The sequence below is a fragment of the Macadamia integrifolia genome, chromosome 5, assembly GCF_013358625.1.
Source record: "Macadamia integrifolia cultivar HAES 741 chromosome 5, SCU_Mint_v3, whole genome shotgun sequence".
Taxonomy (NCBI): domain Eukaryota; kingdom Viridiplantae; phylum Streptophyta; class Magnoliopsida; order Proteales; family Proteaceae; genus Macadamia; species Macadamia integrifolia.
Window position 1 is genome coordinate 22,104,176 of NC_056561.1, and position 16,131 is coordinate 22,120,306.

The window sequence follows — 16,131 nt, forward strand, 5'->3', positions numbered from 1 at the left end:
ACCTGGCTGCAGCAAGAATCCCTCATCTCATATTTAATTCTATCTAAAATCTGGTTTGCATTCATAGCTTTCCCTTCGTGACTTCTTCCATTATATTCTTTCCAAATTTATTAGCTACTATAACAAAAGTCACAATCCAAACTTCCCTTAGACTCAATATTCTCCTCTTCCTGAGCCACCATTGCGACAAGTTCTCTAAATCACTTGACAAAGAGCTAAAAAGAGTTGCTATATCGTCTCACTTTTAGAGCCACATAACATGCATCGAGAAGCAAGAAAAATACCCTTCCTTGCAATGGCCTCATCTGTCAGGAGAATCTTATGCATTAGCCGCCATCCAAGGGTTGACTGCCTTTTATTTCGCTAAAGATTCAGAATTTCATTAAGAAGAAGAGAAAAAGAAATACATCAATATCTCAAAATCTGAATTTTCCCCCACCTTTGGCATTGCCATCGGCAGGGAGAAAGCACAGAGAAGAAATTAAAACCAAAATCTAGGCCTAGACTCGAAATGATGAGCTACCTCATCCCAAATATGCTTAGGGAGTTGAACATTTTTCTCAGAATTTTTTGATTTTGCCGCATCCCAAGCCAAAAAATTTGCTATACTATTAGCCTCCCAAAAACAATGAGGTATCTTCCAGACAATGGAAAGGAAGTAAGGCTCTAGGGAGATCCAATCTTGGGTAACAAACCATGGAATGGATCTATTTTGGACAGCCACTACCACCGTCGCAGAGTCTGACTAAATCCAGAGAGATGACACTCTCAGATCTTTGGCCATTTGAATACTTGCTATCAAACCATGAAATTCTACTACATAATTAGTTTGAACTCCAAGAAATCTCTTAAAAGAGCCAATCACAACTCCAAGATCACTTCGAATAACTCCACCCATGCCAGCCCTACTAGGGTTGCCCATAGAGCTACCATCCACGTTTAATTTTTCCCAATCAGAAGGAGGCTTACACCAGTAAATTACTAAGATCTCTAGAGGAAGTTTAGGATTAATAATCAAACCCAGATGTCGGCAGCACATGAGGTCAAAGAAATGGGACAATCTGTTAGAAATGGTGATTTTGAGTCTTGAAAATCTCTTTTAATCTTTTCAAAGACAGAGAAATGAGAGCATTTTGCCCTCGTACCTCTTGGAATTCCTTTCCTTCCCAATATTTTCAGCCACAATGACTAGCCCCATGGACTAGGGCTCCTTAAGCACCATCACCCTCCGCTTTCTGATCCACCACTGAACTAGCTGAGATAAATCTTCAATATCAGGCCAAAACACACCAAAACAGTCAAGGAACATGTTCCATATCATCATAGAAAATTTACAGCCCATGAACTGATGATTAAAGGACTCATCTTGCTCTTCACATTAGCTGCATTTGGAAGCCAAGGAGATTCCTTTTGTTGAAACAACATCATCAATAAGAAGTTTCTTATGCATTAATAGCCGTCCAAAAGTGGATAGTCTTGGTTGCATGAGTGTCACTCAAACCAAGGAGCTCCATGGAACCTTTGGGTTACGTTTCCTTATCTTATTAATGCGTAGCATTAAAACAATGATGAAGAAGAGGGGATCGAACAGGAGGAAAACCCCATTGAAAATTATGGATGACATCAGCCACCTTCAAAGAAGAGTTTTTTAAGAACTCAGAATCTAATCCACATGACTCTACAATAGACTTATCTCCTATCTAGATGTCAGCCTAGAGACTAATATCATGCCCATTACCTACGATCCATTGCTCTCTGATTGAAACAAAATTTCAAACTTTGCGAAAGCCACGCCATACAGAAGAAGACGTAAAGGAAGATTTTATAATTCCATTTTTCAAAAATCTTGCCTTAAACAACCTACTCATACCTGAGTTCCCGTGCTTAATGTTCCAAACTTGCTTACACGATAAACATTTGTTAATATTGTGAAGCCTGCGAATCCCTAAGCCTCCTTCATCCCTTGGCTTATAGACCTGCTCCCATTCTACTGTCACTGCTTTGGAGCTATCCACATCACCAGTCCATATAAAGTTCCTCATCCATCTCTCCATCAAGCTAATAAGAGCATTTGGCCACCAGTAAATAGCCAAGTTGTGAACAGGCATGCCCATAACCACTGAATGCACCAACTGAACTCTTCCAGCCATTGAAAGAAGCTTCCCTTTCCATCCCGCCATACGTTCCTTGACCTTGTCTAATATAGGAAGCAAAAAATTCTTCTTCACCCTACCTTTAAAAATCTGAACTCCAAGATATTTGGTTGGAAAGTTGTAAACCGAGATGCCCAAAACATCAGAAATATCTCTGATGTGAGCATGCCTAAATTTCCCCATGAAGAGCTTGCTTTTATCTAAGTTAACATGCTGGCCAAAAAATTCTTGATAATTCCTTAGGAATACATTTAGATTGCAAACATATTTAATAGAAGTATTCATAAAAATAAATATGTCATCAGCAAATAAAAGATGGATAGGCATTACCTCATGTCTAGGCCCCGAAGAGGTTTAATTTTCCCATCTTGGATGAGGGCTTGCATCCCTCTGCACAGATCCTCCTTCACTAGAATAAAGAGAATAGGAGACATGGGATCCCCTTGCCTTAAGCCTCTCTCAACATTGAAATATCCCACCGGACCTCCTTTCAAAAGATTTGAAATTTTTGAAGAGTCAAAAACCTAATAAATCCAGTTCACCCATCTATCAGAAAACCCAAATCGCTTCAACACTGGCAGTAAAAAATTTCAGGAAATAGTATTGAAAGCCTTTTGAGCATCAATTTTGATTCCCAAACCTCCTCCTCTAGTGGCTGAAAACATAATATTAGCTAGCTCAGAAGCCAAACCAATATTATTGTTAATCAATTTCCCTCTTTGGAATGGCCCCTTCGCTTCTGAAATCAATCTTGACAGCAAAAAAGACATTCTTGAAGCTAAGATTGTACATTTAACTTTATAAACAAAATTCCCCATACACAGAGGATGGAACTTGTCGAGCGAGATGGCTCTAGCGACTTTAGGAATCAAAGCTAAGAAATTATTGGTTAATCCAGGAGGTATAGTGCCTGAGAGAAAAAATTCTCTGGCCGCTCTGACAAAATCTCCTTCTACCATGTCCCAACAATGCTGAAAAAAAGTATTCAGGGATACCATCAGGCCCAGGGTAGCTATCTGGGTCAAGATCCCAAACAACCTTCTTAATTTCAATAGGACCCGAGATAGCATCCAAAGAGAGCAAGTCTACCTCATCAACTAAAGCAGGAATGGAGTCAAGCAAATCCAACTGTTCAGAGACTGGCGAAGCCCTATGAAAAGATTGAAAATAATCTATAATATAGCTCGCGATCTGATCTCTATCACAGATCTTGGACTCATCAGATTTTTGTAACATTCTGATAGTGTTTCTTGCCCTTCTAATCTTAGCATATAGGTGAAATAATTTTGAATTCCTATCACTGTGCTTAAGCTAAGTTACGTGTGATTTCTCCGCCCAGAGCTTTTTATGATTTTTTAAAGCTGTTAAGTAGGTTGTTTTGGCATCTGCTTCCTTCCCAAATAAATCATCATTAATCCCTGAAGCATCAATTTGGCTTTGAATCCCATCAAGGGCCTCTTTTGTTTTAACCAGCTCCACATCAAAATTTGGGAAGGTCTGTCTAGCCCAAGCTCTAATAATAGGCTTAAGCCTCTTGAGCTTTTGCACTAAAATGAAGGTAGGTGACCCATAGACATTCTGCGACTACGCATTATGAACAAGCTGAATAAAGGATGAGTCATCAATCCAAAATTTATGCATATGAAAAGGGCAATTACTGGCTTAGGAAGCCTCAGAGACAACCAAGATAGGGCAGTGACTAGAGAAGTCGCGTTGAAGCACAGTTTGAGCATGGACTTGAAAGTGGTTGAGCCATGCTTCATTGCATAAACCCCTATCTAGAACAGCAGCCACGTTCCCTCTTCTCCTATTATTAGACCAAGTGAACTTAGCACCTTCGGAAGGAATTTGAATCAGAGAACAGGAGTCTATCATAGCTTCAAATTCAGCCACTGAACCCAGGCTGAAAGCCCCTAGACCTTGCTTGTCATGAGATGCAAGCGTGGTGTTGAAATCTCCAACCACAAGCCATGAGTCAGCCACAACAGGGGTTGACACAAGCTCGAGCCATAATTCCCGTCTCTTCACTCTAAAACTGCCGGCATGAATGATTGATAAGAGAATGGAGATGGCATTCCGGATAATCTTAACATTAAGATGTTGTGCTGACTCAGACACAACAGAAGGCCTTGTCAACCCTCTCTTCCACATCATCCAGAGGTTTGGAACCTTATCCTCCCTATTGTTGTGAATCATATCAGCATCAAACCCAATTTTATTAAAAAATAATGTAGGAAATGTAGTAGAGTCAACCATAGGCTCTGCTAAACAAATAATGTCAGGATTATGAACATCAACAAATCTTCTCAAGGCCATTCGAGATACTGCCTTCTTAAACCCCCCCACATTCCAAAAAAATACCTTCATAATCACTTTCACAAATTACCGAACCGATCAGACCTTCTGGTTTGCTCAGCAGTTGACGTTCCTTTATCCTTCCTGTGGATATCTGCTACCGCAGCTACCCTTTGGGATGCTCGAATAGTCAACTCATCGGCACAATCAATCTCCTCGTGATGAAGGATCACCGCCCCTCCCTGGACAGTATTGGGCAAAATATTAGTTACTTAATGTTTGACATGGAGTTGACGTCTTATGGATGAAGTAGCACAGTCCAAAATGATAGTTGGGTGGGTTAGCGCACCCTCAAGACCCAACCTGCCTGACCCACTTTGGTTTCCAAATTGAACAGAATCAACAGAAGATTGAGATGGCAATCGGTTCCCCAAATCTGCTCCCCTTATTGTTGAGTCAGCGAGATCATATGGAAAAGGGATAACTAACTCCAGCGATCCATCTCTAGAAAGAGTCCTATCCGCGTCCACCTCCCTAATTTGGGATACGTGATTGACTCCTGAATTGGAAGGGGAGTGAAGGCGAGAAAGGAAAGAAGATCCTTCCGATCTACACACAGATTGGACATGCCATTGCCACCTTCACCACTATTCACTTCCTCCACCACCGGTTGAGAACAAGCACCACCGCGGTCACCACCCTCATCTGCAAACACAGTGCCAGGAACACCCATCTCTGTGCGAGTTTGAGGTTCAACACGTTTCCTGTCACGGCATTGATGTATGCTATGACCAACCTTCTTACAATGTCCACATTGACCTAGGCTGTCTTCATAGACGATTGCTTGAGAGAACCAGAAGCGCACATCAGTTCCAGGCTGTTTTCGTTCCACCTGTATTTCTTCAACCCTCTTGCCGCCCACCTCCAATTCAACCATGACTATGGCATATCCTCCCATGGACGCTGCATGAATTCGCCGATCAATTGCCATCGGCCTACCACCTGCTTTAGCCATTGTGAGCAGCACCTTTTCGTGCCTACACTCTAGAAGTAAGTTTGGGAAGCGAATCCAGACCATCTTAGTGACAGCCTGCTTATCAAAGTCCCTCCTCCATATCTGGAACCTGATCAACTGAGATCCAACACGGACTGAGTTCCTCTTCCATATGGCCACCATGTCTGCCTCCAATTCAAACTTCAAAAGAAAAAAACCTTTCTCCATCGGGGCAAAATCAAATATTCCCTTCAAAGACTAGGAATCTTTGGCCTCTCGTCTAATGTCATCCATGGAAATGTATTTAAAATTCATTCTCCCACTGAGCAAACTTAAATTTTTCTAGACGTTCTTCGTAAGCCTCTTGCGGGATGGTAACTGTAGTTAGGGATCCGACCTGAACAAGATCAAGCAGATCATAAATAACAGGAAGAGTTCCTCCCACAATTGTAGAATAAGAGACGTTCTCCTTGGGGGTGGGTGAGTGGAATCAAGAGTGGGATCTGAACCAGCCGCTGATCCCACAGGCATTCGTTCCATTGGTTTCCAGAAATCCGTGAGAAGAGACTGTCTTCCTCGATCTGGTGGCTGACCTCCATGACCATAGCCTAGAACCACAGCACACACCTCAGAGATTGTTCTTAGAGATCCTTCTCTCTTTCTTGTTGTTTCCAACTTCCTTATCACTTTTCTCCGTGATGGACCATCTAGTTTCTTAACTAAATGCTAAAAAACCCTTTAATTTTTTTGAAGAGAAATACATTGGTTGACTGCCTTGGTTGATGGTTTTTGTCCAAAACAAAGGAAACCATAGGACTCTTGTATTTCTTCTATGCAACTCATTCCAAGCAAATAATGTAGTGAAGCAGCCTAAAGTGGTGCCACTCCAGTAGCATCGATCTTCCACTTCATATTGAGGAATGGCAATCTTCTTTACCAGCTTGAAACCACTTCTAAAAGCATTAGATCTTGTTTCTGGGATTTTCCATCAATTACTCTTAATTAGTTCAGCCAGCTTCAAAGAAGAATTGGTTATGGAATTTTCTTATAAGTTGCACAACTCAGCTAATGATTTTTCTCCTACCCATTTGTCCTTCCATAGCATTATACACGCCCTGTTCTCTACAACCCATCTTTCCCTGCTAGTGATGAAATTCTACATTCTTCTCAAACCCGACCAAACCAAAGAGGATTTAAAGTTCTTCCTAAGATTTCCATTTTTAATGAATTCAGCTCTAAATAATAGGCTCATATTCTATTTTCCATGCTTAACAGCTGACACTTGCTTGCAAAGAAGGGATTTATTAATGTCCCTGAGCATGCGGATGCTAAGTCCACCTTCCTTCTTGGGTCTACACATTGTATCCCATTTAAATAGTTACTGCCTTAACAGACTCCACATCACGTGTTCATATGAAATTGTGCATCCATCTTTCTACTTTACATATCAACGAGCTAGGCCACCAATATACAAGAAGGTGTGCACATTTATACCTGAATAACTGATTTAACAAGTTGGACTCTCCCTACGTTAGAGAGGATTTTCCTTTTCGATCATGTCAACCTTTCTCTGCTCTTATCCAGAACATTCAACAATGACTGCTTTTTTACTCTACCTTTAAAATCTCTGCACCAAGATATTTTATTGGAAAATTGCATATTGAAATTCCCACTCTCTCTCTCTCTCTCTCTCTCTCTTAGCTTAAAATTAATTGTATTAAGAGGAAAAAGAGAAAGAATGTACAAGATGCGAAAGAACCATTCTTACAAAGATAGACTAAGAGATAGAGAAGCCAACCCCACTTTCGGCATTGCCATCAGTAGGAGAGGGCTCCCTAACCGTAGACTAACAGGGAGAAACAAACTAGGGGAAACGAAATCTTGGATGCTGAGCAGCATCCAATTCCAACTCCATAGAAACTAGCCGAGGCCAGACCTCCACTGGAAAGGAAATTTCCAACTCTCTCTCTCTCTCTCTCTCTCTCTCTCTCTTGTCATACAAAAGATTCTATTTGCTAAGTTATACAGCTTTGATGCATCAATTGGTTAATTTTGGCAATCAAATTCCATTGATTAAAATGGAGAATATTTCTGCTACTCGTACGATCACCTGAACGTACATGTGCGGATCCAACTCCTATCCCTTTTCTTCATATATACCCCTCTTCACCCTAGTAATGACAAAAAATGGGACAAATGTTGGATCCTCACATGTACGACTAGGGCCCTGTACTATAACGATTCTGTCTTTTGAACTTGATTCTGGGTCAGGCACACTTTTTTGCATTTGTACTTTTTTTGTGTGTTTCTGCATCTTAAATGTTGTATGGTAATGCTAAAAAAATTATTTTTGTAAACTGGAAGAAACAGAAACTTGTATGGCTTGCACATAACAGAATCGTAACCCATATTTACATAAAATGCCATCTAAAATAGAAACTTAGAAATTTATGCATTTATATATATCCTCATTCACGCGGGTTTACTAAAACCCGTGATCCCATGCTCCGCACCATTATGCTCCGCATCAAATGCTCAAAGGGTATAACAGAAGGTCCTAGGGTTATCCTTTTGTGTGTGTGTGTGTGTGTGTGTGTGTGTGAGAGAGAGAGAGAGAGAGAGAGAGAGAGAGAGGTCGCATCTCACCTCACTGACGGGAGATCTAAAGCTTCAAAGGTTGGGTTTGTCAAGCTTCGGTTTCAGGCTCAATTCACGATTCTCTCTGGTTGTTCCAAGAGAAAAGAGTGGAAAAGGGTTTAAAATACCCTATTGTTATGTTTTAAGTGTAAATTTCATATTTACCCTCTTTACTTAAGTAAGTCTTTTGACTCTACGCTTTTGCTCAGAGTGGGATTGAAAAACAAGCTTTTCTTGTGCCAGAAAAGGGATTCCAGAACCTTAAAAGTGTCCGTTTCATTTCAAAAAAACAAAAAACCGAACCGGACTTTTACCATACAGTTTTTACTCTGTTTCTGTTTCAAAGAAAACAAAAAAACAATAGAATCTATCTTTTAAAACATTACAGTACAGAGCCTAGGTGATGTAGGTGCAGTAGATCCAATCTCTAAAAATGCCCCTTGATATTTTTTCTCCCTTTTTTTTTTCTCGTAGAATTTTTTCTGCCTTCTTGAATGCGACATGAATGTGTTATTCCTACAGCGTGCATTCCTTTTAGAGAAAGACAATATTGAAGGTGTGGACAGTCATGTCGTTTACCAAAAATAAGAAAAATGGAAAGTCATCTCCGTGTAGACAGAAAATCTAAACCGTTAGCGTGGGGTTTCTTTTCTGATGTTTCTCGTGCATGCATCGACCATCCCAAAGTAACGCTCATTCGAAAATTTAAGACCTAATGGAGCAATGCTGTGAAACGTTACTGGAAGAAATCATGTTCGTATGATCAGTTGCAGAGGTGAGGGTAGACGGCCTCCCTAAGCTCTAAATTTAGGGTTTAAAGGACAGGTAGGGTTTCTATCTAGTTCACGCAACTGTGAGAATCTGCCATTACCTGATCTGAGAAAGAAATCTGTTTATTGTTGATGGAAAATTTCTTTTCTTATATGTCGGTTCTTTTGATTCAATTTTATAATTTTTCTTTTTTTCGGAATTGTTTATATGAGTTTGATCTGCTAACGTAGTCTATTTTGGATGTCAGAAGCAAAAAAGAGGACAAACTTACCAATGTCTCTTCCAAAGAAGAAAGAGGTTCCAAATTTACATGGAGATATTGTCAGTGTTATGCCTCCAAACATCACAGAAAACATCCTTTCCCGTTTGCCTATCAAGGAAGCAGTGAGAACTTCCATCTTATCTAAAAAATGGAGATATAATTGGTTTACTCTTCCAGAACTCGTTTTCGATTGTAGCCTTGGACATCCTTTGATAAACCAAAATGATAAGCTTGTAAAATTTGTAAATGGAGTTGTCTTGCTTCATAGAGGCCCTATCTGCAAGTTCGTGCTTTCTCGTCTGTGGATTCCGAATTCCTCAGATATAGATAAGTGGATACTATGTGCATCAAGAAATGGTATACAGAAATTAATCCTTGATCTGCTGCCCCAGTCTAAGCATTATGAGTTACCATTATGTCTCTACTCTTGTGAACAACTGACTCATATGGAACTTAGCTTTTGTACACTAAGACGTCCACCAATGTTTGCAACCTTTAAGTCCCTCAGGAGCCTTCTGCTTTATAAAATTGACTTTGTTGGCTTCACATTTGAGAATCTGATTGCCAGGTGCCCACTGCTTGAGAGATTGAAAATAGATGGGTTTACAGGTTCAACTGACCTCATAATCTATGGTCCTATGCTGAAAGACTTGGTGATTGTTGGTTTTTGCACGGTTATGCGAAAGATATGCTTCAAGAACACTCCACTTCTAGCTTGTGTGTCTCTTGATTTGGAATGTTTTGATTTGCAACGTGAGCGGGACGAATCTTCCCGTTTGATGAATGTTGTTGCATGTCTTGATGGTGTTGAGAAGCTTTCTGTTCGTGGGAATTTTCTCAAAGTAAGATGATTTGATGAATATAATTTGATTCATTTCTCTTTATTCATTTAAATTCTCTCTTAAACACCTATTTTTTGCATTTTCTTCATTTAGTTCTTGGCTTTGGATTTGGTTCCAAAGAGTCTTCCAAATACTTTTTATCATCTTAAGAGATTGGATCTGGAAATCTGCTTTAATGATTCTCCTACAGTTTCAGTGGGACTCTGCTTGATTAGAAGCTCCCCAAACTTGGAAGAACTCAAGATTGATGTAAGTTATCTAATACCTATAAATGTTTAATGTTTAGGTTGGCGACCAAGTCAACTTAGTGGAAATATATCACACACAACTATGTAAAATTTCACTATATTTCTCCCTTTTCTCCATCTTCAAATTCCTTTAGCCAAAGACTGTAACATCTCCCTCAGTACCCAGTGGAATTTCATCCTTTTGTTGCATTCATTTTCTAAGATGAAGTGGCATAAAGTATTGATCATTTTTTTTTTTTTTTTGGGTGGGGGGAGTGGGGTGGTGTATAAGTATATGGAAGTTTATGATTGTTACTCATTTGCGGATTCATTTGTGGAATTTCTTAAGAAGACAAAATGATTGTTGTAACAATGTCCATATATGAGTTTCCAAATTACACAGTTTCGAGTTAATTCTTACACTGCAGTAAATTAAATGGATAATTAGTTCCATCTTTTTTCCTACTTTTCTTTTCTTCGCACTTGTTTCGGATAACCATTATTAATACTACTCTTCATATTCTATGCTGATTTGGTTTGATTCAATAAGACCTCATTGGGATTCTACGATTCGATAACAATATTATGACTTGATTTGGATATCATTTACTTCTGCAGGCGCTTTCCCGCAAAAACACTCATCCTGCATTTTGGGAAGTACATCATGGACCAGAGTGCTCATTAAATCATCTTCAAAATGTGATTATTACTTCCTTTGATGGTCTGAGAACTCAATTAGAGTTCATTGAATTCCTACTCACTGTTACACCTGCTCTTGAGAAGATGATTGTTAATGGCTTCAAAGAAGATGATACCGAAGGCGAGCCCAGACATGGACCCAAAATGTTGGAGGAATTGATGGGATTACCTAGACTGTCAATGGAAGGAAAAATTGAATACTTTGAGAATGGTGAATTAGTGGAATTTAGAAAATGAAGAGTGCATCATAGTTATCATTGAGTATTTGACTCCAAGGTTAGGGCAACCTACCAATCCATATGATCACATTGACGGAAGGGTAAACAAAGTAAAAGACAGTTGGACCTGATATCCTTATATGGTAGATGGGACATAATTTCATTATGTAAAAATTCCATTTGGTTGGGTTATTCCCATGGACATAGAAAATATGTTAGCTTTTATTTAAGTATGATAGAAGGAATCATTGAACATGTTTCAATGCTTTGATTCTTGCCTTAGTACCTTGATGTTGTTGTGTCCCCAAGTTCAATCAGATGGTTTGATGTGCATGCATCTACCTGTGTATTGGTTTCTTGGTTGGTTTAGAAAATCATACTTGACTTTGATGCTGGAATTCGCCAACATTAGTGCACAACCCCCCCCCCCCCCAAACACACACACACTAGTCATCAGAACCATTGGCTCTATTGAAATGAACCAGTTTTGACACCTAATGTTTCATTCCTTCTATTTGCTTCCTATGTATTCAGCTGTTGTCAATATTGTTCTTTGCCAACCGAGTATCCTTAGGTTACCTCCTTGGGGACTCAATGTGGTCTAATCAACTCTTGCTTTGTGGCCTACTCTAATTATATTACCTCAAATGTGTGGAACCAAAGAAATCAAGTATGGTGTTACTTACATGATAAGTTTATTGTAATTTCACTAAATGCTTTTATGATCGAGTAGGTTGAAATATGTGTGCTGGAGTCAGTTCCTTAGGTAGAAAGAATGTACAATGTAGTTGTGACTTGATTTCCTTGTTGTATTTATGCAAACATCATTGCTCAATGGATGAAAATAATGTTGGAGTTTTGTGGTGTTACAAAAACATATTTAGTGTTATTTTGCATGTTACTATTGGAGATTTTTATTTTTTGATGCTGAATGTGGCACATTTTGTAGCTTATAAAAAATTGTTTAACTGAAACTATTGCTATTGGTCTACTAGGTGAATTGCTTTTGTGGATGATCATCTAGATGAGCCACTTTGTAGTCCTTGGCTTGAATGCATCTATCATGATGTATCATGTGTTTAAGTGTGTATTGCTAGACCATCATGAAATTCATTTGTATAAGAAAAAAATTATCATACCAAGGGAGACATAAGGATTAGTCTCCTAGTGTTGAGTGCACATAAGGTTTGTGTAGTCCTTTCATGAAAAGATCTTGTGAATGTTGAGTTTTTACCTTGGTTCCTAAGTCTCATTGCCAATGACTTGACAATTACCAACGTTACGTATACCTACAAACTACCAAGTTGAAAGGATTTACCGTAAATGGGTTTTGAAAGAAAATATTTCATTATGTAAAAATTCCAGTTGGTTGAGTTTATTCCCCATGGACAGAAAGTTTGTTATCTTTTATTTAAGTATGACAGAAGGAATCATTGGACATGTTTCAATGCTTTGATTCTTGCCTTAGTACCTTGATGTTGTTGTGTCCCCAAGTTTAATTAGATGGTTTGACGTGCGTACATCTACCTATGGTATCGGTTTCTTGGTTAGTTTAGAAAACCATGCTTGAGTTTGATGTTGAAATTCGCGAACATTTGTGCACAACCCCCCCCCCCCCCCCCCCACACACACACACTATAACACACTAGTCATCAGAACCATCGGTCTTATTGAAATGAACCAGTTTTTATACCTTATGTTTCATTCCTTCTATTTGCTTCATATGTGTTCAGTTGTTGTCAATATTGTTCTTTGCCAATCGACTATCCTCAGGGTACCTCCTTGGGTACTAAAATGTGGTCTAATCCACCCTTGCTTGGTGGCCTACTCTAATTATACTGCCTCAAAGGTGTGGAATCGAAGTAAACAAGTATGGTTTTACTTACATGATAAGTTTATTGTGTTTTCACTAAATGCTTTTATGATCGAGTGGGTTGAAAGATGTGTGCGAGATTCAATTCCTTAGGTAGAAAGAATGCACAATGTAGTTGTGACTTGATTACCATGTTGTATTTATACAAACATCATTGCTCAATGGATGAAAATAATGTTGGAGTTTCGTGAAATTACAAAAACATATTTAGTGTTATTTTTCATGTTACTATTAGAGATTTTTATTTTTTGATCCTGAATGTCGGACATTTTGTAGCTTGTAAAAAATTGTTTCACTAGAACAATTGATATTGGTCTACTGGATGAATTGCTTTTTGGATGATCATCTAGATGAGCCACTTTGTAGTCCTTGGCTTGACCACATCTATCATGATGCATTATGTGCTTAAGTGTGTATTGTTGGACCATCATGAACTTCAATTGTACAAGTAAAAATGTATCATACTAAGGGAGACATAGGATTAGCCTCCTAGTGTTCAATGCACATAAGGTTTGTGAAATCTTTTTATGAAAAGATCATGTGAATGTTGAGTTTTTACCTTGGTTCCTAATGTCTCATATCAATGACTTGACAATTACCAACGTTACGTATACCTACAAATTGCCAAGTTGAAAGGATTTACCATAAATGGGTTTTGCAGGAAAAAATATTCAATAATAAAGACAAAAATATTATTAAATTTCTCTCCTTGCAATACTAGTATTTATGCGGTCCAGATGTGACCCTCCTCTCTCCCTCTATTGTTTGTGGTTGTGATGGGCCACAATGAATAGACTCCCATTCACCATGGCCTTATGAAAACTCAGTCCATATATATATATATATATATGAGAATTGTAGTTTTATATGTTTAGTTGTTAATTTGTTATCTCATGTTCGAAGGCATTACATTAATTGTCAAGGGAAGCCTAAGGGGCATTTGGATTTGGTAGACATGAGGAGACTGGTATCTCATTTAGAGTTGACTTTATGGTGGTCTTATCCACCCTAGAGATATGTAAATATTTCAAAGCCACATGTCCAAAAGGAATTAGAAGCCGAAAGACCAACATCTCACTTAAGGTTGGACTCAATATTAGTCTTCTCCACTATAGAGAAACATAAATATCTCCAAGTTAGTTAGACAAGAGGAATATTTTTTTTTTTTTGCTAGAAGTCAGCAAGATAATATCATTAAATCTGGGAAAAAAGAAAGAAAATTGTACAAAACATCCTTTGGATCAATACTCTAACTTCAGTATTGCCATCAACAGAGATAAAGATCCAAACAAAAGAAATTACAGAAGAAAATTACATAAACTGATATCTCGATCTTTTTTGGAAATCCCAATTTATATCATAATTTATAAAGTCTGGAGGGTGATTCCAAATTGCAGAGCTTCTATTTGTTGCCGCATGCTTTGCCCATTTATCTGCGAGTGAATCAATTTCTCTATTAGACAAGAGGAATCAAAAGCTCAAAATACTAGTATATCATTATGGTTTTTTCTTTTAAAAGAATTGCAAAAAGTTTCAATCTTGTTTCTCTTCAGGCTATATATCCAAAATCCAACCATGGATTAATTTTTCTCATTGATGGCCTGCAACCCTAGCCATGCCGTTGCAATGAGAAAAAATGAATGGAGGAATCAGAAGAGTTATTTTTCTTCTCAAATATTCCTTGTAGATGCAAAAGGTAGTGGGGAAGATACACATATTAATTGTTATAGTATGGCAACCCAAGAGGTTGCAAAGGCTTTGGGTCGAATGCGATTCGGTTGTGGTGGTTTCTCTCCTATTGAAAAAGAAATTGCCATGGATAGTGCGCCAACTGTGGATTAATTGCACATCCTATCTCGAAGGGGTGGAATGGAAGATCACTCATTGTTATCAGGAAGCCAACTCTATCGCTGATTTTCTGTCAAAATCAGCTGCTCGATTTGAAGAATCTTCCCCAATTAGCTCCTGGCCGGCCTTGGTCAAGTTAGACTTGGATATGGAGGCCTCGGGTCGTCCAAGATACATACTGCAGTAGTTTGTATTTATGATTTTTCTTTCTTATGGAGGAGTTTGGCTTGATGGCTTAATCTGCTGATGGCAATGCCGAAGGTGGATTATGTTCATCCCCTCTCTCCTCTTTTTCTCGTGTTATTGGGTGTTTCCTAGCCCTTGTGTACATTATTCTTTTTTCCTTTTTCCTTAATGTACAAATGAATTTCTAGAAGAAAAAAAAAGGGGGGGCAATCCAAGAGGGGGTAAATTTGGTGCTAATCACCTTGAAAATTTTCAACTCACTTCAAGGTTGATAAAGGAATATTGAAAACTTTTCAAGGGTGTGTCAAAAGGGATCCCCTCCTCCCTGTAATGGATAGAATTAAAGCAAAGCAAGCTGGTTGGAAAGGAATACTCCTTTCCATGGCTAGAAGAGTGGAGTTGGTTAAGTCAGTAATTTCTGGAATGCCTTTGCACAGTTTCTTGGTCTACTGGTGGCCTACGACCTCAATCAAATGCCTTGAAATGGATGAGAAACTTTATCTGGATGGGGGAGATTGACTCCACCAAAGCAACCACTGTTAAATGGGACTCAATTTGTAAGCCCAAGAAGGAGGGCGGCTTGGGTATAAGAAGACTCTGCAACATCAATAAGGCTCTGTTAGCTAAATTGACTTGGAAGATCAAGATTGAAGATTCCCAGCTAAACAGGCTCATTCGGGCTAGATTCTTGTCAGGCTCAGGTCGATTTAGAAGATCTTACAAATGCTCTTCTATTTGGCCTGGGGTTAAAAAAATGTGGAATTTTATCTCTGATCATGAGAGATGGGTCATTGGCAGTGGCAGTAGCATTGATTTCTAGAATGATAACTTGTTAGGGCCTAAATTCATTCGAGACCTATCAAACCTGGACGAAGAGGATCTGTCAAACCTCTCCCACCCTGTGGCGCTATTCATTGAAAATGGGAAATGGGCACTGACCCTATGCATTCAACCTTCCTTCTGGAGGTTTTTCACAAGATAAAAGAAATAAATCTTCCTTTATTACCTTTGGAGGACAGGTGCATGTGGTCCTTATATCGGATGGGCCTATTCTCTATTAATTCAGCCTGAGATGGCTTGAGAACCTCGTCTCCAGTGGTTTCATGGTCCACTATTTTTTAGCGGA

At 38.9% G+C, this 16,131-nt stretch overlaps 1 protein-coding gene across 3 annotated transcripts; it reads left to right on the forward strand.

The window, feature by feature from the left end:
* Positions 1-8,539: 8,539 nt before the first annotated feature.
* LOC122080150 (F-box/FBD/LRR-repeat protein At1g13570-like) lies at positions 8,540-11,361 on the forward strand. Of its 3 annotated transcripts, none has more exons than XM_042647055.1 (4): positions 8,544-8,854; positions 9,098-9,954; positions 10,048-10,203; positions 10,800-11,361. In XM_042647055.1, the coding sequence occupies exons 1-4, from the start codon at positions 8,839-8,841 to the stop codon at positions 11,115-11,117; spliced, it is 1,347 nt and encodes a 448-aa protein (XP_042502989.1). In that variant the 5' UTR covers positions 8,544-8,838; the 3' UTR covers positions 11,118-11,361. The 3 variants fall into 3 exon arrangements, with proteins under 3 accessions (XP_042502991.1, XP_042502989.1, XP_042502990.1); XM_042647056.1 differs by having other exon boundaries at positions 8,550-8,904; XM_042647057.1 differs by lacking the exon at positions 10,048-10,203 and having other exon boundaries at positions 8,540-8,854.
* The last annotated feature ends 4,770 nt before the right edge of the window (positions 11,362-16,131 follow it).